At 47.3% G+C, this 20,663-nt stretch overlaps 2 protein-coding genes across 10 annotated transcripts in view; one reads left to right on the top strand and one right to left on the bottom strand.

Moving 5' to 3' along the window:
- cdc42bpab (CDC42 binding protein kinase alpha (DMPK-like) b) overlaps positions 1 to 15,213 on the top strand; it is a 50,775-nt gene extending 35,562 nt beyond the window's left edge. The window contains exons 18-43 of one of the 8 annotated variants that reach the window (XM_019857998.1): positions 59 to 164; positions 1,312 to 1,436; positions 3,274 to 3,379; positions 3,455 to 3,603; positions 3,707 to 3,798; positions 4,229 to 4,305; positions 5,152 to 5,190; positions 5,694 to 5,813; positions 6,632 to 6,715; positions 6,825 to 6,930; positions 7,402 to 7,538; positions 7,619 to 7,758; positions 7,899 to 7,980; positions 8,234 to 8,453; positions 8,621 to 8,683; positions 8,784 to 9,037; positions 9,127 to 9,251; positions 9,327 to 9,541; positions 9,623 to 9,720; positions 10,474 to 10,558; positions 10,820 to 10,943; positions 11,128 to 11,245; positions 12,086 to 12,203; positions 12,276 to 12,433; positions 13,054 to 13,128; positions 13,477 to 15,213. In XM_019857998.1, coding sequence (XP_019713557.1) covers positions 59 to 164; positions 1,312 to 1,436; positions 3,274 to 3,379; positions 3,455 to 3,603; positions 3,707 to 3,798; positions 4,229 to 4,305; positions 5,152 to 5,190; positions 5,694 to 5,813; positions 6,632 to 6,715; positions 6,825 to 6,930; positions 7,402 to 7,538; positions 7,619 to 7,758; positions 7,899 to 7,980; positions 8,234 to 8,453; positions 8,621 to 8,683; positions 8,784 to 9,037; positions 9,127 to 9,251; positions 9,327 to 9,541; positions 9,623 to 9,720; positions 10,474 to 10,558; positions 10,820 to 10,943; positions 11,128 to 11,245; positions 12,086 to 12,203; positions 12,276 to 12,433; positions 13,054 to 13,128; positions 13,477 to 13,608 — 3,148 coding nt within the window. In that variant the 3' untranslated portion in view covers positions 13,609 to 15,213. Of the gene's footprint in view, positions 1 to 58; positions 165 to 1,311; positions 1,437 to 3,273; positions 3,604 to 3,706; positions 3,799 to 4,228; positions 4,306 to 5,151; positions 5,191 to 5,693; positions 5,814 to 6,631; positions 6,716 to 6,824; positions 6,931 to 7,401; positions 7,539 to 7,618; positions 7,759 to 7,898; positions 7,981 to 8,233; positions 8,454 to 8,620; positions 8,684 to 8,783; positions 9,038 to 9,126; positions 9,252 to 9,326; positions 9,542 to 9,622; positions 9,721 to 10,473; positions 10,559 to 10,819; positions 10,944 to 11,127; positions 11,246 to 12,085; positions 12,204 to 12,275; positions 12,434 to 13,053; positions 13,129 to 13,476 lie in introns of all 8 variants that reach the window. The other 7 variants (XM_019857993.1, XM_019857991.1, XM_019857999.1 and 4 more) reach the window with 7 other exon arrangements.
- Positions 15,214 to 15,389: 176 nt separating this feature from the next.
- Positions 15,390 to 20,663, bottom strand: part of fzd3a (frizzled class receptor 3a) — a 21,637-nt gene continuing 16,363 nt past the window's right edge. For both annotated transcript variants that reach the window (XM_019858001.1, XM_019858000.1), the window contains exons 3-9: positions 20,093 to 20,289; positions 19,249 to 19,711; positions 18,842 to 19,141; positions 18,497 to 18,748; positions 17,497 to 17,645; positions 16,901 to 17,155; positions 15,390 to 16,757 (exon numbers count right to left, since the gene is read on the bottom strand). In XM_019858001.1, the coding sequence (XP_019713560.1) occupies positions 16,505 to 16,757; positions 16,901 to 17,155; positions 17,497 to 17,645; positions 18,497 to 18,748; positions 18,842 to 19,141; positions 19,249 to 19,711; positions 20,093 to 20,289 (1,869 nt within the window). In that variant the 3' untranslated portion in view covers positions 15,390 to 16,504. The remainder of the gene's footprint in view (positions 16,758 to 16,900; positions 17,156 to 17,496; positions 17,646 to 18,496; positions 18,749 to 18,841; positions 19,142 to 19,248; positions 19,712 to 20,092; positions 20,290 to 20,663) is intronic.

Genomic DNA, 20,663 nt, shown 5'->3' with positions numbered 1-20,663 from the left:
TATTCTCCAAGGTTTGTCCAGTTGTCACGAGTTGATCACTGTTTATTCTCCTCAACAGTCAATGTGAGCGGGAGGAGTTTGAGACGGATTACAAGCAAAAGTGTGAAAGGGAAAGAGTTCTCCTTACTGAAGAAAATAAAAAGCTGTCCAGCGAATTGGATAAGGTAAGGTCTATTTCAGAAATGCAACAGATTGGGGGGGGGAAGACTTATATAATAATAATAATAATAAATTGAAGTCTATCTTGCGCTTTAGCCATTTCCTCTCACTGTCTGGCATAAATAAATTAGTCCCTAACCTCAGGTAACCTTTCTGGGCTGGCCTGAATGTTTTCATCACATTCTTTCACCTCACTCCCTATGCCAAAGAAATCTCTGGTCAGTAGCCCACATAAAAGCATCACGTAGCCTCCCACGCTGTGCAGTGGAATGGCACTCTGGATTCTGCCGATTTGGAAAAAGGTTCTCAAGAGTTCAAAAATGCTCCTACTTTCAACGCCTTCCATGCGGGAGGATTTTTGACATCTGGACGGAAATCTGCTAAGAATGGCTAAGGTTACAATTGGCAAAGAAAAAATGATTACTGTCGTTCAAAACAAAGTTGAAATTTATAAGCGTCAAAGAGAAGTACCAGATAGTCAGGACAACCTGGTCTTCGCAACCATTTTTGCATACTTTTGTCTTCATGGGGATGTTCCAGCCAAGCTGTAAAAGCACATTTACTGCGCGAACCCGGAAATGTGTTCACCTTTATGGCTGAGAGCTCCTTCCAAACCTTAACATGGCTTCGTTACCTCGACTGTCCTCAGAAGGGCCGCTCCCTAGCCTGGAAAGCAGCTTCTGCCAAACTGTATGACATTAAACGGTATTAGTGTGAAGATTACCTCACAGACCTGACGGCAATAAAACGTGCTCTTAAGTGAGGCATTTGATGAAACAATAGGAGAGTTTGCGATTTGTTGTGTCTCTATGGTTACATCCTCTTGCACAACACACATGAAAGGAAGCGGGATCATTCTTCAACAATATACCGTGGTGTTAAATCACTTGTGTTTCTCTGCTAATGCAATCAGAAAGCTGTCGACGACCTTCTCCGTTACTCAAAGTCCAATGACACCAGTCATTTCAAGGCCCAGCGCCTTTGCCTCCTGTTGAATAGTGGATGTGCATTGTTTGAAGTTTGATTTGTCATACGTGAATATGACCTTCAAGTAGGCTTTGTTGTCCTTTTTGTCTATTGGATTTTCTTGCTTTGAAACAAATTGGAGGTTGGAAATGATGCATCTGACTTCAAGTGCTTTTATGTCCTCAGCTAACAAGCATGTTTGAAAAGGTGAGCGTCTCCAATCGGCAGCTTGAGGAAGAGATGAGAGAGCTGGCTGACAAAAAGGAGAGCGTTGCTCACTGGGAGGCCCAGATCACGGAAATCATCCAGTGGTGAGAGAAATACACTTTGTTGTACTTCGGAAATGATTCTTTTACTCAGCTAACAGGTTCAGCGGACCCAAAAAAATGTCCTACCCTTTGTCGAGTCTCCATTTTAACACGTTGTAATTCTAATTAGCTACCACTTACACACAATAGTTTTCAAATGTGTTATTGAATAACCGTGACATCTATTTAAATCAACAGAGGTTAAAATAACCCCAGTGATTTAGAAAGGTACTTCATTTCCGTGGAATTGGTGAATGTTGAAGGTTTCCTTAAAACAACACGAGATAAGTGACTTAGTGCCATTTGTTCCAGTGAGGGACAACTTTCATTGAGCACCACAGGCCCCTTTTTTTGGACCATGTCACTCACAATAAAAGCAAACAAAAAACAGTTTGTGGACTCATTTGTGGGTGCTGTCGTCCCCCCCACCCCAGCCAAAGTTGAGCGGGAATTCACTTTTCCGATTGCTCAACACCTGGCAGTAGTATCTGTGGTTGTCTGAGATCGCCAAACCAAAGAGACCAGTTCAGCTCCGCTCAACTCAACTCAATTTATGGAGCACTCTAAAACGACCACCACTGGAGACATGGAGCAAAAAGACAGCAGAAAGCACAAAAACAGTCAAACTTAAAATCAAGTCGCATGCTGAGTCAAAAGCCAAAGAATAAAAATCAGTTTTAAGATGAGTTTTAAAGATGGGCTGGGGGTGGGGGGCTTGCCGAACATTCGGTACATTTTGTGAAGAAGAACAATTGGTGAGCTAAAGCCATATTTGAATTTGTCAAGGTAGTCTTGAAGCGTGAATCACTACTAAAATGTATGTTTTATTTTGTCAATTATAAATGTGATTGTGATAAAATAACACTGGTCAACAAAATTGTATTACGTTTCTAATCAGATGCAAGTCAACTTTTTTTTCCCGACCACATCAAGTTTTCATAATAATAATCATAATCATCACCATAATAAGGCCGTAATGTATATTTTGTGAATTAAGGGTTAGGTTTGGCAACAGGTGGATTTTTTTTCTAAAACATCATTGCTATAAATTACAACGCATGGGTAAAATCCATTTTGTGCCAGTTTTTATTGGTCTTAGAAAAAAACTTAAAAACAAAAATTTAAAAATATCTCAAATCCTCATGTGCTTGAAAAAAGACTTTTTTTTTTTCATCATCAACAAAAATAGGTTCGGGAAACACAAAGCCGTCTCTAATTAAAATTTGCTGATGACCAGTATGATCCTTAAATTGCCAGAGTGGGGAAATTTCCCAAAGCACTTTTGAACTTTGTACTGATGAAGTGCACGTTGCCTTGCAGTGTATCGGTTTCCACCTCACTGTGTTAATGCAGCATATTTTGCATACCTCTGAGGATCCTGAGCTGTTTGACCCTCCCTCCTGCTCAGATCACTTCCCTTTGCAGCTGACACCTTGCCAGCTGCTTGGCCTCCCTCTGTTGGACGAGCCTCAAGTCCTAGCATAGTGCTCACACACACGCATGCACACGCTCACATTTTTGAAGGGCAAGTTTAGCATTTTCATTGCAAATCCGGTAGTTTTTATGGCCCTCCGGTGGATGTATTGTCATTGTTATGCTTTCTTGGTGTTCCCAGTGAGTTTTAGTCGACATGCCGAACTGAGAAATGGAAAAAAATATTACTTGAACAAAAGAGCTGTGCAATAACAAAGAACGGGCTACCGTCTGTGTTTTTACAAGCACGAACGGCAACTTGAGTGAAGTCATTTTGCAGTAAAGTCAGCTATTTTCTAGCTAAATTATGTAAAATGTCTCTCTTTATTTTGCTTATCCCTTGGCTAATGAAACATGGTTTCCGCAGGGTGAGTGATGAGAAAGATGCACGCGGCTACCTGCAGGCTTTGGCCACAAAGATGACGGAAGAGCTGGAGGGCCTGAGAAATACCAGTCTGGGAGCGAGAGCGACGGTAAAGCACTCGCACTCAGTTGTCACATTGTCATGTCATGTCCAATGGTTTTTACCCCCTTCTCTGGTGCGGCAGGACATGCCTTGGAAGATGCGTCGCTTTGCCAAGTTGGACATGTCAGCCCGCTTAGAGTTGCAGTCCGCCTTAGACGCTGAGATCAGGGCCAAACAGAGCATTCAGGATGAGCTGAATAAGGTCAAGGCGAACAACATCTCCACAGAATGGTATAGCCTTTTTTTTTTTTTTTTTTTTTTGTTTCCGCAAAGTATTTGTCATTAGAAATACACAACTTGTGAAATGATGCCTGTCTTTCCACACTCTCACCAGTAAACTGCAGGACGTCGAGAGCAGAAATCAGGAGCTCCTGGCTGAGATCGACAGGCTGAAGAAAGAGACCGAGGAGCTGCGCTTACGTAGAGGTGCCCGTAGACGTCGTCACGCATTTGCTTCTTCAATGGCTACTAGGGCTACGAAAAAGAGCAACCTCACTTTGATGTCATGATGACAAAGGCATTGATCAATATGATGCAGATGATGATGTTTTCAGTTAAGCAAGTAAATAAAACCCAAAAATAGATATGTTGCTATGAAGTGCAGTTAAAGCATATGCCCCCCAAGGGAAAAAAAAAAAAACACTTTTTGCAGTCTTCTATTTGTTTTTGTGCCGGGAATTAAAAGCATACAACATGGATCAAAATATATTGTCGGATCATATTCAAGCTCCTGTGAGGAGCAGTCCTGTGACTCAACAGAACTCACCCTCTGCTAGTTTCCGAACCAACATGGCATTATTTGCTCTTTGTCTTTAGTTTCCTAACCAACATTGTATTCTTTGCTGTGTGTCCGTAGGTGTCAAGCACCAGGATTCCCAGAATTCTTTCTTAGCTTTTCTCAATGCCCCTACCTCAACACTTGACCAGTTCGATGTGAGTGTTTGTCGGCTTACAAGTGGAACATAATTACAGCTTGCGACAATGTCTGTGACCGTTACTCGATGTTTGTTTAAGAATTCATTTTAAAATATCCAGTGGCAAGTCAATAATGGCCACCATTTCGTTCTTATGTCTAATTTGCTTCATTTATTTTTTTTTAACAGTCTTGCCTTTTTTTTTTCATCTTTCCCTCTTTGTATTGTTACATCGTTTGTCCTTGCTTTGTTTTTGCATACATCAGGACTCTTATTCCTCTTCTTCATCTTCTTTAATTGAGTTTTGGGAAGACGTAAGTTTCCTTAGTTAGATGGAAGTTGTTTTTGTTTGTGTCGTCAGTGTAACCCTAACAAGTGAAAAGGGCAGTGTAGATGTGTATATAAATCCATGCTTGTTTGAAAGTGTATCTCGCAGTAGAAGAAATGCAACTCTACCCAGAAATCCTCGTAGTGATTGATGACATTTGCAGTACCGGTTCTAGTCAGTCTATGTAAATGAGCTCTGTGAGTGGCCCCACTCTGACTTTTTGATTGCGGGGATTGGTTTGAACCGTACCACCGAGAGTTCCCTGCATTTTTCGACAAATGTCAACCGCCCCATTTTCCCGTCATAGATATTTTTAGCTGACTGTCATTATTCGCTGTGGTGCATACTGACTTTCCCTGCTTTTCCCTTCACCGTCTGTGTATGTTCTCTTTCTGAACTGTTCCTCAGTCCAACCCCAGTGCACGAAACAAAACGTTTAGATGTGTTTGCCGCTCACCTAGATGACCTTAAGTTACTGATATTCACTCACTTCTATGTCTCTGCCACACACGCCGCGCCTCTCTTCTGCCGCTGAAGCGCTCGCCATCCGTTGGCCCAGCTAGCAAAGGCAGACGTGTAAGCACCATCACTGTGTGACCGCTCTCGTTAATTCGCCTGCGTAATTCATTTCATTTGCTGTGCTGTCTGTGTATGTTTGCTATCACTGTTGCATGGCAAAGGCGGGGGATGGGATGCTTTTTTGTGATGACTGGTGTGGTGTCAAAAGGCATGTTGGAGTTGTTGGATTTTCATGATATGGGCCTTTGTTTGCTTTGGCAATTGCAATTCAGTTAGCAGGTGTATGGTGGCAATCAGCATGGGCTTTCATTTTTTTCCCCTCTTGATAGATCATTGCAATGTACATTGAAGGCGTGTATCATGTTTTTAACAAAATCTTTCTCATCGGTGACTGGAGTGACGTTTTTGTTCTTTTTTTTTTTCTTTTCCTTTGAATGATCTGACACCTTGACGTTTTCCCCCAAAAATGTAGAGGGCACATTATGGTGAACTTCCAGTGATCTGCAATTTTTATATTTCTGTCACTCTCCTTCACCATTTCATTGAATCCCTGTCATCAGGTGGACTCAATGGATAATTTCACAACGTCCAACACTCCATCCCGGGAAGATGACCAGAAGTCCCACCTCAAGTCCCGCTCACGTTCACCGTCAATGGCCAGCGATATGGAGCCCATCGAGGTGAGACAGCTCCATATCCACTCGGCGTCAGCTATCGTGACTCTTCTTGCTCGTATCAGCGGACACATATTCACAGCGACATATTTCATGATTACTTGCAAGCGTGACTCGTTCGTTCTGTCACGTTGTGCATCGAATTCAAATGCGTCGACATGCTTGTCATACCAAATCAGTGTGGGAAAGTGTTCTGCTCACGCTGGCGACACTGTCTGACAGGTTTGCCCTTGCCAGTTGTCACAAACACAATTATTGAGAAATGTAAGATACAACGCTTGAATATTTCTATGAAGAGGCTTTCACCACGTGACATCTTGCAAAATATTTGTCTGGTGTGAATTCGGTTACGCTCGCGCTGCAGTGCATGATGCCCAATGCGGATTTTGTTGTTAAATCCCATCTTTTTATCTACTCATTCAAATTATAAAAACAAATGTGACTTCCTATGTGAATGGTATGCGGACACGCATAGCACAAAGCATGACGTTGAGGGACGCTCACCAAAAAAACCTGTCATTTGGCACAGTCGCAAATATGCTCCCGTGTGGCTTTTGATGACATATACCAGTAGTTTGTATGTGTACGGATGAGCATTTGTTCATACTGCAGACCCATCGTTTGCATATTCAATTTATATCCACATACAAAAGAGTCCCGGGCTAGATTTGGAGAGAATCTGAATTGTACTGTTCACGTTGCATGAAAAATTCTCATCCATATTGCATATGGACAAAAGAAACTGGAATTTGCCTGCATTTTGAACTTAGTCTTCAATAGCATCTCTCTGGCTTTTCACATTGCTTTATTTTGGTGCCCCTCAGTTGATAGATCATTCTCCTCGAGCAGTCCAGACCCCCACGATGCGCTCAGGAGGATATGGCAGTATCGGTCGCTCCTCCCCAAAGGTTAGCTGTTTTTCTCGATGTTGGTTGCAGTTTATATGATCAAGTTCAAAACTAGATCTCATCTCATCTTTCTCGACCTTGTTTTCTTTTTTTTTTTTTCCCCCTTCAGCCAAAAGCACATCAATTTGTAGTGAAGTCATTCAGCACGCCCACAAAATGTAACCAGTGCACTTCCCTCATGGTGGGACTCATACGCCAAGGTTGCACCTGTGAAGGTAAGAGCTTTGCAAATTCAAGTATGTTTCATGAGATTCACAGTACTTGCTAACTCAGCCAAAACCTCACCCACCACAATCGAGCTACATCTTTTGTGATCCAACACAGGAACAGTGTTCTACTGCTACATAAAGGAATCATTATATAGGGGGCAATACGAAGGCTCCGTTTTTAAGCAGTTGTGTAGCAGTCGTATTATTGTGTTTGTCATTTAGTCAAACTGCACTGCATCATGCTCAGATGTGGATCCGTGTCTGTTTCATGTGGTTACAGTGCATGACGCAGTGCGGTTCAACATTACTGAAAAGCAAGCAACATTCAGTAACTAAAATAAAGAACCCTAAATCTGACCTGGTACTACAAACTGCGTCGCGTGTGTTTAACAATGTCTGTAGATGAGCACAACCGTGACGGGGTGTATTGGAAAGTCTCCAAATCTCTAACCTGATTACTGCTCTCTCCTCATCTAGTTTGCAACTTCTCCTGCCACGTAACATGTGCAGACAAGGCTCCAGCAGTATGTCCCGTCCCGCAGGATCAGACCAAAGGACCGCTTGGCATCGATCCTCAGAGGGGTATTGGTACAGCATATGAAGGGCACGTGAGGGTAAGTGAGCTCGAAAATGACTATGTCTAGTCAAAGTTACTTGACGTCAACATGACAATAAGATGCTTTGTGGGTAATAGGTGCCTAAACCAACCGGGGTGAAGAAGGGCTGGCAGAGGGCGATGGCAGTGGTGTGCGACTTCAAACTCTTTCTCTACGAGTTAGGCGAAGGAAAGACAACACAGCCGAGTGTCATTGTGAGCCAAGTCATAGACATGAGGTAAGAAAGTGCACCGCTGGCCAGGTACTACTACGCACCGGAAGCCGACGACTTGCAAACGATTCTGCCACACTCGTAGGATTGCATTGCATGTGCTCCCGCAGGTTTGACCTTGTCTATCCTTGTTTCGTTTCATCCAGGGACGAAGAGTTTTCCGTCAGCTCTGTTCTGGCCTCTGACGTCATTCACGCGAGCCGCAAAGACATCCCCTGCATATTCAGAGTGGGTTCCTCTCACCTGTAGTCATCTGTAAACTGTTTGTATCGCAACAAATCTACACTCATCCACTTTAGGTTCAATGATCATTTCTTTGGATATCTCCGGAGACCAGAGCCAACCTCAATGATGATTGATAGCATTTGTCATTTCCCTTTTTCACTGTGGGGATTTTTAGCCTCAACAGTGAAAGAACAAAAGACTAGAGACGCCTTATTTATTTGCCCATGTTCACCAGATGTCACTGTCCTCTCTACAGGTAACGGCGTCTCAGCTCTCCCCCTCCAGCAGCCACAAGCCATCCATCTTGATTCTAGCTGACAGTGACCAGGAGAGAAACAAGTGGGTGGGTCTTCTCAATGAGCTCCACCGCATCCTCAAGAAGAACAAGCTCAAGGAACGCTTCGTCTACGTCCCCAAGGAGGCTTACGACAGCACACTGCCGCTCATCAAGACGACACAGTCTGCTGCTATCATAGGTGAGAATTCAACACATAATGCTTGTGTTATTTGTCTCAGTGGCGTCGCTCCGCACACAGATCAATTCTGGCCCGTGATGGCCCCACGCTGGATTCATGGGCAAGACCAATGCTACAATTCCCAACAATATGCTCTCAAAAAGCCATTTTTTCTGCTTTTCCCTCAGATCACGAGCGTGTCGCCCTGGGCAACGAAGAAGGCCTCTTTGTCATCCACGTCACCAAAGATGGTGAGAGCCACTCCTTGTCAAACTATTTGACAAAATAGAATGTCAAAGAGTTTCCCGTGTCATTCTCGGTGACCCTTCTCACCCTGCATCCTTCCTTCAGAAATCATTCGGGTGGGCGACAATAAGAAGGTGCACCACATCGACCTGATCCCCCAAGAGCAGCTGCTGGCTGTCATCTCTGGAAGGAACCGCCACGTCCGACTCTTCCCCTCGCAGGCCCTTGATGGTCGCGAGATCGAGTCCTACAAGCTCGGCGAGACAAAGGGCTGTCAGACCATTGTCTCCGGGCCCGTCCGAAACGGCTCTCTCACATGTCTCTGTGTGGCCATGAAGAGGCAGATCATGTGTTACGAGGTTTGTACCGGCCTTACACTACACTCCTCGCTTTTTGGCGTAAGGTCATGCCAATTTTATTTTTCCAATCTGTGCTCCTTCCACTTCAGGTGAACAAGAGCAAAGCCCGCCACCGTCGGCTGCGGGAGCTGCAAGCTCCAGGGCTTGTCCAATGGATGGGTCTGCTCAATGAGCGGCTATATGTGGGATACCAGTCCGGCTTCACCCGCTACAGGTACCGTGAGCGTTTGGCCTCCTCATTTTTATGGATTGCGACTCAAAAAAAAACTTCCTCTGATCGCCTCCACAGTGTCCACGGTGACGTGAATCCAGTTAGCCTGCTTCATCCCGAGGATCACACCCTGGCATTTATCCCTCAGCAGAACTTGGATGCCCTTTGTGCCGTGGAGATCTCGAGCAAGGAATTGTTGCTGTGCTTCAGTGCCATCGGCGTGTACGTGGACTCTCAAGGACGCAGGTCACGCCAGCAGGAGCTCATGTGGCCCGCTGTGCCAAACAGCGCCTGTAAGCTTTCTCAGAGTTAAACCGGGCATCGATGTGGCCTTAACAGAAATGTGTAACCAATACCCTCTCCCCCCTCTTCAGGCTACAATGCCCCTTACCTGTCGGTGTACAGTGAGAATGCAGTTGATGTGTTTGATGTCAACACCATGGAGTGGATTCAGACCATCCCGTTGAAGAAGGTCTGTGGCTAACTCTTTAACTGTGTCAAGACCTGAAGTGACTGTGCTGGATTTGTGCCACATGGTTCAAGTGACACAAGTCGGTTTATTCTGCTCCTGTAGCCCAATTCGCATATGCATCTTGGCAGAATAAAGATGGAGAAAATATCATCTGATGAAAATCAGGCCTCTTCTGAAAGTGAATATAAAGCTGATGTGGATCAGATATCTGCCAATGCAATTGAAGCGTAAATGGACAAATTGGGCAAATACCCATTTGGCAAACGAATAAACCAAATTAAAAAAAAAAAGGTCATTGTACATTTAAACGACAGTAACAGCACAGACCATTTGATGTGGTCTAAATATGTTACATTCGAGGTGTGTCGGTTCATGAATTGGAAAAATACAGCAATTGCGGGCAGCACTCAGTGCAGTAACCTTTGAAACAATGGAGTCAATTCAGGCCACCTGTGTCGTAAAAACGTTGTTGCTGCTTGATACTGACACCCTTTTAGTTGTGCACCTACGGATGGTTTTATGTGTTTAGTGTCGATGTAAATCAACTGATCACGGAATACGAGTGTCCAGTAAATTTGGAAGCGGTACATTTGGGCCTACAGTGAAAGTCCAGCCTCTGTCTCCCTCTTGTGGACAACATTTGAAGTTGTACCCTCACGGAAATGGGGGGCGGAGGGGGGGGGGTGCTTGCCTGGGCTTGATCCAACGATTGAATGATGGCCCATCAACGGTTGTACATGTGTCTGAATACAGGTGCGACCTTTGAATGTCGACGGCTCCCTGAACCTGTTGGGCTTGGAAACAGTGCGGCTCATCTACTTTAGAAACAAAACAGCTGGTGAGTTGTCCTCTATGCAATTTGGCGATAAATGACCAACTATAATCCCCACGACGACTTCTCTCCATTGCATTAGTCTCACACAGTGAACGCCAACTGTTGACTGGGTGTTGTAACAGCCTTGTAAAAGCCCGCGTGCTCTTCTGGCACCAGATGTGTCTGTGGCAACGCTGATCATGTTTGTTAGCTATCTTGCGTGTGTGAGAAGTGCTTTGTAGTCACCGATGTAAACATGCCCGTGGCTTTGTTGTGATCTTTCAGAGGGCGACGAGCTGGTCGTCCCGGAGACGTCAGACAACAGCAGGAAGCAGATGGTACGCAGCATGAACAATAAGAGACGCTTCTCCTTCAGGGTGCCAGAGGAAGAGCGACTTCAGCAGAGGAGGTACTGAAACAGGCATGCTCAGGATGATAATTCTGTGTTCATTTTTTCTCACCGAGATGTATTTCAATGACCACGATATGTATTTATAAGATATGAATCACAAGTCCGCCTTATTGATTTGAAATTAGTTTTATGTTACCAACATTGAACGCCGCATGAGGTAAAAATGGTTTTGTGACTGCAGAGAGATGCTGCGGGATCCAGAGATGAGGAACAAGCTGATCTCCAACCCCACAAACTTCAACCACGTTGCCCACATGGGACCCGGGGACGGGATCCAGATTCTCAAAGACCTGCCCATGGTATTCAAACACATCGCTGCAAACGCCCAATTGACATGCACAGCCACCGTCCACAATATCAAAGGATCATTCATGTGATCGACCACTACACAGAACAGATTCGTGCAAGGTGGGAAAGTCTTTAAAAAACATTTTTAAAGCTCCTACACATTGGTAGGTATGTTGCTTTAGCTTATATTTTGGACACATCAGCACTTTATCAGGGTCTGGAAGAAGCTCCAAACTATCAGATGATGGGGACAAAAAGTTTGGATGTCGAGGCGCAACCCGGGCACCACCACGAATCAAGCCTGCTATGAACTGCAAACTCTCTGAGCACCAGGGCCATTGTCCACAGTTCTTACTCAAAAGTGTTGTGACGCCAGAAACTGGATTGAGAGGGTGCCAACCAGGAAAAAGGCCCGTGCTTCCCAAATGACATCTTCCAGTCTGACAGGAATTTGCCACTGCCCACCTGGACAAGCCAAATGCCTTCTGGACAAAGTATTTCTCATCAGACGAGACAAAGATTGAGCTATTTAGCCACATGGGGTATGATGAGGACTCAAGGGGAGGCTTTCAACCCACAGAACCGTCAGGCGTGGTGGTGAAGGAAAGGAGGACCACATACACAAATTCATCCTTCGGCAAACATCAGAGCTCCCTTTGGAATGGATAAAGCAAGCTTAAAATGAAGCCTCTGGAACGGCCTTCCCAAAGCCCCGCCCTCGACACTTTCCAAAAAGAAATCTGTTAAAACATTCAAACTTGATACGACCTTCAGTTTCTTCGGGCATTTGTCGAGTTTCACGGGCTTTTGCCTGTGCCTCACCGCTTTTTCTGTGCGTGTGCTCAATTTAGAATGTCCGCATCCAAGAGAGCCGCGCGGGCTTCAGCGGTTCGGTCAGCATCCCTTCCATCACCAAGAACAGGGCCGAGCCGGGCCGCTCCATGAGTGCCAGCAGTGGACTGGGCATACGTGAGTGGGCGACGTCGCCGCCGCTGCCGCCGCCTCGTAGCCTGAATTCCTTCTGACTTGATGTCGTCACAGGCTCGTCTTCCCAGAACGGCAGCGCCCTCCGCCGGGAGCTGTCGGGCGGAAGCTACAGCTCGAAGCGGCAAGCCATGACGTCGCCCTCGGAGAGCTCCCTGTCCTCGGGTGGAGGCGTGGACTGTGGGGAAGCTCCCCTCTCTCAGTTTGACCGAGAGGTCAGTGCCTAGCCCTTCATGTGGAATAAAGGTCAAGGGGGAAATAGTCCCGGATAGTCAACCCAACAACACGATTGTGTCTTTGCATGTGATCATAGTTGTTGCACATCCCCCCCCCCTCTCCCATCCGCCACAAACATCCCAGCGGGCGCTTGACCTCATCCTCCTCTTCCGACTTGCTGACCGGTGGACACCCCGCAATGTCACATTTCTGCAGCAGCACCCACCTAAGCGGCTCTTTCTGATCTTGACTGTTGCTGTTTCATCGGCTGGGTTTCAGCCTACATGATTACTTCCTGTTCTGTGAAAGGAAAGTCTTGTCATGTCACGTCTCATGACCGCGTAGCATTGAACAGTAAGCGCTGTCGTTGTTTGGTTATGGGTGACGTGTGCCACCCAACTAAACAAGCCCACCCCATTCCTCCTTCCCCCTGCCTCGATCAAACTCCGCGTCACCACCCTCATGGCCACTGAGCGCCGGAAGCCGCCCGATCCCATTCTGCCCCATTTCTCGCCTTTCGTGCACCTTCAACCCACCCGCCCAACCGCCCCCACCACCCCCACCCCACCCCAGCATGCTGTCTGTGGGTGCGGCCCTGAGTCTCAACTCTCCTCTGCAGTGGCAGGCGGTTTCGCCGTCGGAGAAGACCCCCGATCTGAAAAGGGCTTTAAGGACCTTGCTTAGTAAGATGAAGGTAATGTCAACGACTTAAATGACCTGCGCCCTACAGGACGTGTGCGTGTCTGTGCGTGAGTGTGCGTGTGTGTTACATGCATACTGGCTCACATCCTCACTGTTATTGGATGTGTGTTCTCGTTGCCAAACGAACCCGCGCGCCACATTTGGACATTCTGGGGAAATTGTCAGTGTTCACCGAAGCATTTCAGCTCGACACTTGGTCACTTGTTATCCTCCATGTCCTGCCATCACGCGTCATTGTGATGACCACTCCTCTATGTGCACACACGGTTACCATGGCAACAGAAGGAATCTCAAAGTAAATCGAAATGCTTCCTTTCTCTTTTCTTTTTTTCTTTTGCAGGACTCTGATTCCCCACGTCACTCGACGGCCTCCAACAGTTCCACCTTCAGCAGCCCCCCCAGTCCGGCCTCGCCTCACAAGACCAAGTCGCTGTCCTTGGAGAGCACTGACCGAATGGGCTGGGACACATGAGCCGGCCCGGCCCGGCCCGCACCCCCACCGGCCCGCCAGTCTAGTGACAGCACACGACTCCCCACCCAACCTATGCCAACACAACTTTACCTCCCTCGCGAACCCCCCACCCGACCCACCCGCCCCCTTTAACGATTGTTTATTGGGGTAGAAGTGGCGTCTGAGTCAAATGCTGACACACCCTTCCCTGCCTCATTCAGATGCAAAGACAGGAAAAAAAAAAGATTTGTATTTGTACATAGGAGCTTTTTGGGTATTAGGGGACAATATTTTAATTTATTTATCAATATTAGACTAGAAGCCTTTGTTTTGCCGGCGGCCCCCAAAAAGCCCATTGCGCCCTCCTCCCCAACCAACCAAGCTGCAGACTTTGCTAACACTAAACTTCCCACTAAGTACAGTCACTTTATAATCCGTTTTCCTTCCAAAATACAGCCGGCGACCTCATCGCTCATCCTCAAAGGGGTCCACTTGGCCCCCCGGCCCAACCACTACAATAATGTACATAGGTTCCAAGTAGAGAGTAATATATGATAAGGAAATACTATAGAGAACTACCCGGGGAAATATCCTATTATTTTTCCTATTTTATTCTCGAGTGATTTGGGGTTTTATTCATACGGAATCCATTTTAAAACTTTTGTTTTATCGATTGCGTTTCGATTTTCTTATTTTATGACGCCTTGTCCCCCTCCCATAAATGTAGATTCGAATTTGAGCGAAAATCTGAATGAACACGCGTAGGCACCGAAGGGATGTGAATGCGGCAAAATGTTTTAAAGTGTGCACGTGAGCTTTATTTGGTTACCCCAAAAAATGGGGGAGAAAAAAAAGAGGGCAACATCCAGACTTTCAGTCGAGCCGTTGCTTGCGCTGAACGTTTGTTGGGATCAGCTGCTCATTCCCGATGAGAAAAAGAAAAAAAAAAGGCAAAGATCAGTCGAGCCGTTGTTTGCGCTGAACGTTTGTTGGGATCAGCTGCTCATTCCCGATGAGAAAAAGAAAACAAAACAAAACAAAAAAAAAGCAAAGAATGTCGACACTGTGGGAGCTTTATGTTGAAAAGCTCGCAGCTCCTTTTGGCCTCCCATTCACAAGCCAATCTGCTTATCATAGCGCCGACTGTTATTTTATTTTGCTTCTTCTACTGGTGGATGCGAGGTGTCCTCACACATGACACGACCATGTGGGTATTCACGACACGACGGTGTGCTTCTAATGTGTTATTCTGTCACTTTGTAAGTGTGGTTGTCAGGGAAGCAAAAATACATGACGTGGTCATTCCTCTCCATTTGATTATTTTATTTTATTTTTTATTTTTTGAAACACTATTCCACATGTGTGCGTTTTTCTTTTGGTTGAGTTACTAACCAAGCCGATTTGATTCTGATTGAAAGCACCTCCTGAGCGCCCGGCACGTGGAATGTATTATCTCAGAGCGAGGAGGACCTTTTATTGGCCATTGTTGTACACTGTACAGGTGAAATAAAACGATCCAGACGACAAGAAAGACTAACTCAGGAAAAGGTTAGAAGCAATATGATGATTTTTATGGCAGGAGTGGATTAAAAAGAAAATGTTTTCGGGCTGCTGTGGAGAGAAAAACGTAAGGAAAAAAAATCAATTGCCTTTGCATTTCAGTGAGGTCTTATCTAAAATACCTTCTATATTTTGCTTTCATATCATAATACACTTTGGTTGTTTTTTTTTTTTTAGGATTGCTTTGTAATAATTTGTACAGTTTTGCATGTTATAGATGTAATCATTTGTTTTTTGGTTTGTTTTCTTTTGGATTTTCTTTTCTTTCTTTTGTTTTTTTTTAACGGTTTGGGCGTTTTACTGAGGATAACCCACTACAGGTGATGTAGATTCTTTTTGCACAAAAATATTTAAGGTGTAAGGTCAAAACAAAATGTATGGAACTGGCTGCCACACTTCTGTGGACAACTCATATTAACCTGACTCCGATGTATTTCAATAAAGCGGAGGGCTGTTACAAATGCACTGTGTGTGTGTGTGTGTGCGTGTGCGCGCGCGCGTGTTTTTTAGCAAAACATGTTCTTTTCCATTTATTGAAAAAAAAAATCACAAACTCAAAGAGAATTTTGTACATTTATGCACAGCTTTGAACCACCAGGACAAATAATGCTCTGGTCAACATGGGTCGGCAAACTTTAGTGCTCAGGGGCCACCTTCTATTTATTCTTTTATTTGTAGATGGGTAAATGTGTGTGGGGGGGGGGGCTTGTAAAATATGTGGTAGTTTTCAATAGTTTTATTTTAATAATTCAGACTTAATTTTTTAATGTAATCAATTCCATAAAGGTAAGTGACAATCAAACAAATTCAGGTTACTGGCTCTGAAGATATCTTCCTACCGACTACTTTTTGATCTGGGTCATTCCACAAGTGGAAGTAATTTTATGTCCTACCCATCAAATTTGAAATGATCCACAAAATACTAAAACATGGCAGTTTCTGTGTTATACTTGTCTTTTCCCCCTATTTTGGGAGATAAACATGGTTTAAGAATTATTTCCCAAGCACATTCACCGAGCATGAAAACATTCTGAACGGAGAGATTTCAGCAAGCCAACGTACCAGAATGTGCAGTTAGTGAGCAAATAGGTTTCAGTCCATCCTGCTGATAAACACAAAAAAAGGCCAACGAGTGGACAAGGGTGAGCTAAAGACCTTCAGGACCTCCAAAAGGTGCAATAAAACCATCCAAAAAGTAGTCTTTGGATTTCTGATCATGATTGGACATTGTGTTCAGACCAAAAATTATTTTCAAGTCCGTTCTTAATTTTGGCGAGTAGGTCTGGCACCTGTAAGGCGTTGCCCCAGACCCAAGCATAAAAAAAAAAAGGATTGAGCACATTGTCAGTAAAATGTCTCATGCTGCGTCTTCCTCCAGCACCCTGTGAATGCCGTTTGCTGGGAACCCCAGCGAAGCTTGGGGGACGCAGCTGAGGTCCCTGATGCTGCCGTGCCGAGAGTGGATGTCCAGCAAGTGAGCGGAACCGTGTCTTGACAGGCCGTCCAGGTGATCTGCGCTCGAGTGTCTCGTTCGGGAAGGGTCGTCCAGCTGGGGCATGCTGCCGTAAGGGGCGCGGTCGTCAGACGCTCGGAAGCCGGAGGCCGTGTATCTGAAGGACGCGGTGATGATGGTGATGACAGAAGACATGAACAAGAGTGGAAAGCCGTTAGAGTGCCGTGACCTGCTGGCGGCGGATGTGAACAACGTGGAATTAAGACGCTCAGGCGAAGAACAGGTGGGCGAGGAGCTCACCCGTCATCTCGGGAGCGGCGCAGGCTGCCGTGGTAGCTGCTCAACTTGGAGCGGCCGCTGCGCAGCGAGCCCGCCCGGCTGGTGCTACCGCTGGGGGGCTCGTCCAGCATGGCTAAGTGGGTGGAGGAGGCGTGCGTGGACGTGCCCTGCGTGGACGTGCCGCGGGACTTCCTGGCGACGGGCTCCTGGGGGTCCCTCAGGAGCAACCGGGCGAAGTCGGGCTCCCGCGGGACCTGCCGACTGTCAACCATGGCGCTGAGGAGAGACGCGGTGCCCGGGGAGGGGAGGGGAAGAGGGGAGAGGTGGGCAGGGACAGTGGGAAGGTGGACGGGTGGGGGGCAAGGTGGGAGAGGAAAGACGGGTGAGTGGACGAGTCGCTGGGAGACGGGCTGAACACTCTTGAGTTGGGGGGGCGGGGCAAGTGTGGACAAGGACCCGCTTTAACAATCAAACTGCCTCAAAAACACGTCAATTCAGAAGACTGACACGTCACAATCAAAGGTTCCGATTGAAATTAGCTGCAATTCCATTCATCAGTTCCAGCCCCGTTAAATGTTTGTGTGCGTGCGAAGTGTCACATTGCAGTGTCGTCGTACTCTTTGCGTCTCTTGCCATGGAAGAAGCTGGCCCACTCGAAGCAGGTCTTCTTGCTGCCTACCCAGAACACAGACGGGATCCCCACGATCAGCATCATCACGTACTTGATCAGGAAGAGGGACAGGTCAGGACGACTGCTCTGCCCCACCTGCACACAACACACACACACACACACACACACACGGGAAAAAAAAGGGTGGGGTGGGGGTGAGGCGTTGATCAAAAGTTCGATTATTTCACGTAATAATACATTCAGATTGATTTCAGTGTATTACAGTTCAATTCAAAACAAGGCTGTTTTTAATGGAATCATTCTAACCGTTATCATTCTTATTATTATATTTCAATTGTCATTTTGTCCCTCACACCCAAAATTAGGAGCAGACTAGGCAGAGATGACAAAATTTCAGCAGGTACCGCATTGAGCCGCATTGAGCCGAAAGCACCTCCAACTTCTTCATACATCGTATTTCAAAAAGTGCGTGTATGTGTGTGTCATCACGCAGGCCAATTGATGTCTTAGCCTGGGGGCAAGTTTGGATAAAAGATAAATATAGAAAGGCGCTGAGAGTCCACGACGTCAACCGTGCACATGTGCATCATTTCATAAAGACGACGAAGAGGGGGTTGGGCGAGTGCAACTGCAACGATGCAACGACTTGAACCCAACAACCTCCGCCCCCCTACACAAACAAACACTCTGGATTACAGTGCTGCTCTTTTGAACAAAATTCCCAGATTACACATCAGATTACAGTTTAGTCCACCATCTCGTTGCATCGACTTTGTGAGCTACGGTTCTCACTCTTATTCGCTTTTTTTTTCCACGTTTTATGTTCCAGCCTCATTCCAAAATAGGATAGTGTTTTGGAAAGGTTTGCAAATGTAGTCGCTGCCGAAAATCAATGAATATCACAATACATTTCTTTTTGTAATTTAGGTTCCCCCACTACCCAAAAGAAAGTCACTTGTAAAGTGTTGACGGTGTTGTGGTGTCACCTGGTAGGGACAGGGAATGTGGTAGTCGCGACACTTCTCCTGGACCCACGTCGTCTCCCAGACGGTCCTGTGGCTGTTCTCGTAGAGGTAGCAGGCCAGAACGCTCAGCAGAGGCACCAGGTAGAGCACGGAGAACACGCCGATGCGAATCATGAACTTGACCAGTTTCTCCTGGTTCTCCTTCTCCAGGGGGATCTCCATGCGGACGCGGTTGAGAGCCGCGATCCCGGCGAGCAGGAGCGCCACGCCCACCTGACAGAATGGGGGCGAGAGGGGGGGGACCGGTCCTCGTCAGTCGGCCGCCGGCGCGGCGACGTTGGCTCATCGCGGCGGGTCTTTGCTCACCACCACGTCCACCCCCAGCGGAGCCAGCAAGAACCAGCGCAGCGCCGGCAGGTCGTACAGGCCCACAAAGCAAACGCCGCTGACGCTGTCTCCCTCGATCTTGTTCATGGCGAGCAGGCTGACGGTGAGCACGCCGGGGATGCCCCAGGCGCAGGCGTGGAAGAGGAGGGCCTTCTTCTCGATGGCCTCGCTGCCCCACTTGGGAACGGCGGCCAGGAACCACGTGACGGTCAGGATGACCCACCAGACGCTGCCCGCCACCGTGAAGAAATACAGCACCATGAAGAGGAGCGTGCAGGCCTGAAACGGAGCAGCAACAACAACGTTGGGGAAAGACAACAAGAAGGCTTCCGAGATTTCGCCGGGGCTAACTTCCGTTTGGTGGAGACGTGACGGTGCGGCCTCACCTTATTGTGGGAGCCTTGAGTCACCGTCGAGGCCCGAAACCTGCCGGGAACTGCGGCGTTACACGCCACCCGGTCCTCCAACAGGAAACCGAGGAAGAACACGAGGGACACCATCATGTAACACACCGCGTAGAAGATGATGGGCCGCTCCGGGTAGCGGAAGCGCGACACGTCGATGAGGAAAGTGAGGAAGGTGAAGAGCGTGGCGGAGAGGCACACGATGGACACCACGCCGATGAAGTAGCGTGCGAAGGTCAGTTCCTCGCGAGTGAAGTACATGTTGGGACAAGGGGGCGAGCAGTCGCGGACCCCCATGAAGGAGTAGCCCAGCTCCGGGTCGATTTTCAGCTCTCGGGGGCACCAGAATCCGTAGTCTCGCTGAACGGGAACGGTGGGCTCGGTCGTGTCTGCGCTGGACAGGAGGTCGACGGGACGGGGGTAGGGCTCGTCGCAGTCCGGAAACCTGACGGGGGACAAGATGGCGACGTAGCCTATGAAATGTCTTCCACTCGCTGACCACTCAAACGCGACCTCGATTCCCACAATTGTCGATGCATCCCCCTGCATTCTTTTCTTTAGCATGACAAAAACAGAATTTTTTCGAAAAAACCTCGCCCCAAGTTTCCCCTTTTTCAGCATAAACATCACAACGCGATGCGCAACGTTGCGGTTTCCCCTTTTAGCTAGCAATCAAATCGCCGTATCCTTTGGAGTAAGAGGTGCGCTTCATTCAATTTCTCGACAGTCTCGCCGGTCCTCCGTGTTCTCATGCCGGCGGGGTGACCGCTCGTCTCGTCTCGCCCCGACCAAACGCGTCTTAAACCGCAGGTGGTCGGGCACCAACCTGTTGCAGTCCATCTCCTCGGGCCAGCCGACGCCAAACATGTCCATGAGTTTGTAGCAGTCGCTTTTGGCCTGCAAACACAGCCGGCGGCAGGGCGGGGTCACGCGGCCGTACTCGCTGCAGACGGGCGCGTACAGAGCGCACAGAAACATCCTGAGCTCGGGGGAGCACTGCAAGTTGACCATGGGGTGGAAGGGCTGCAGGAAGATGGGGGGGGGGGTACAAAAGACACAGGAAGTGTGTTGTTAAGTGTTGATGCTGCTCTGAAATGTGGGCCAAAGAGGCACAAAGGAGGCAACGGAGCATGTCGTCGTCTGACGGTTGAACTTGATGAGTGTGTAAAAACAACACTGGCCCTGTCTCAATAATCCGCTATACCCCCCCCCCCCTGCGTCCATCTTCCTTCTCACCAACCTCCAAAAGGGGGAAGCCCGAGCTCAACATCCCCCAATGCGCGCGCACACACACACTACTGCGCACACGTCCTGCTGCTGACAGCGCCTTTGTGTATCTCGGAGGACCGACTGCTGCGACTGACTGCCATAATGAGGCACTCTGTGGACTACACACG

This window comes from Hippocampus comes, unplaced genomic scaffold, assembly GCF_001891065.2.
Source record: "Hippocampus comes isolate QL1 unplaced genomic scaffold, H_comes_QL1_v1.1 scaffold339, whole genome shotgun sequence".
NCBI classification, from domain to species: Eukaryota; Metazoa; Chordata; class Actinopteri; order Syngnathiformes; family Syngnathidae; genus Hippocampus; species Hippocampus comes.
The sequence above is the reverse complement of the archived record's forward strand: the minus strand, read 5'-3'. Positions and strand labels throughout refer to the sequence as shown.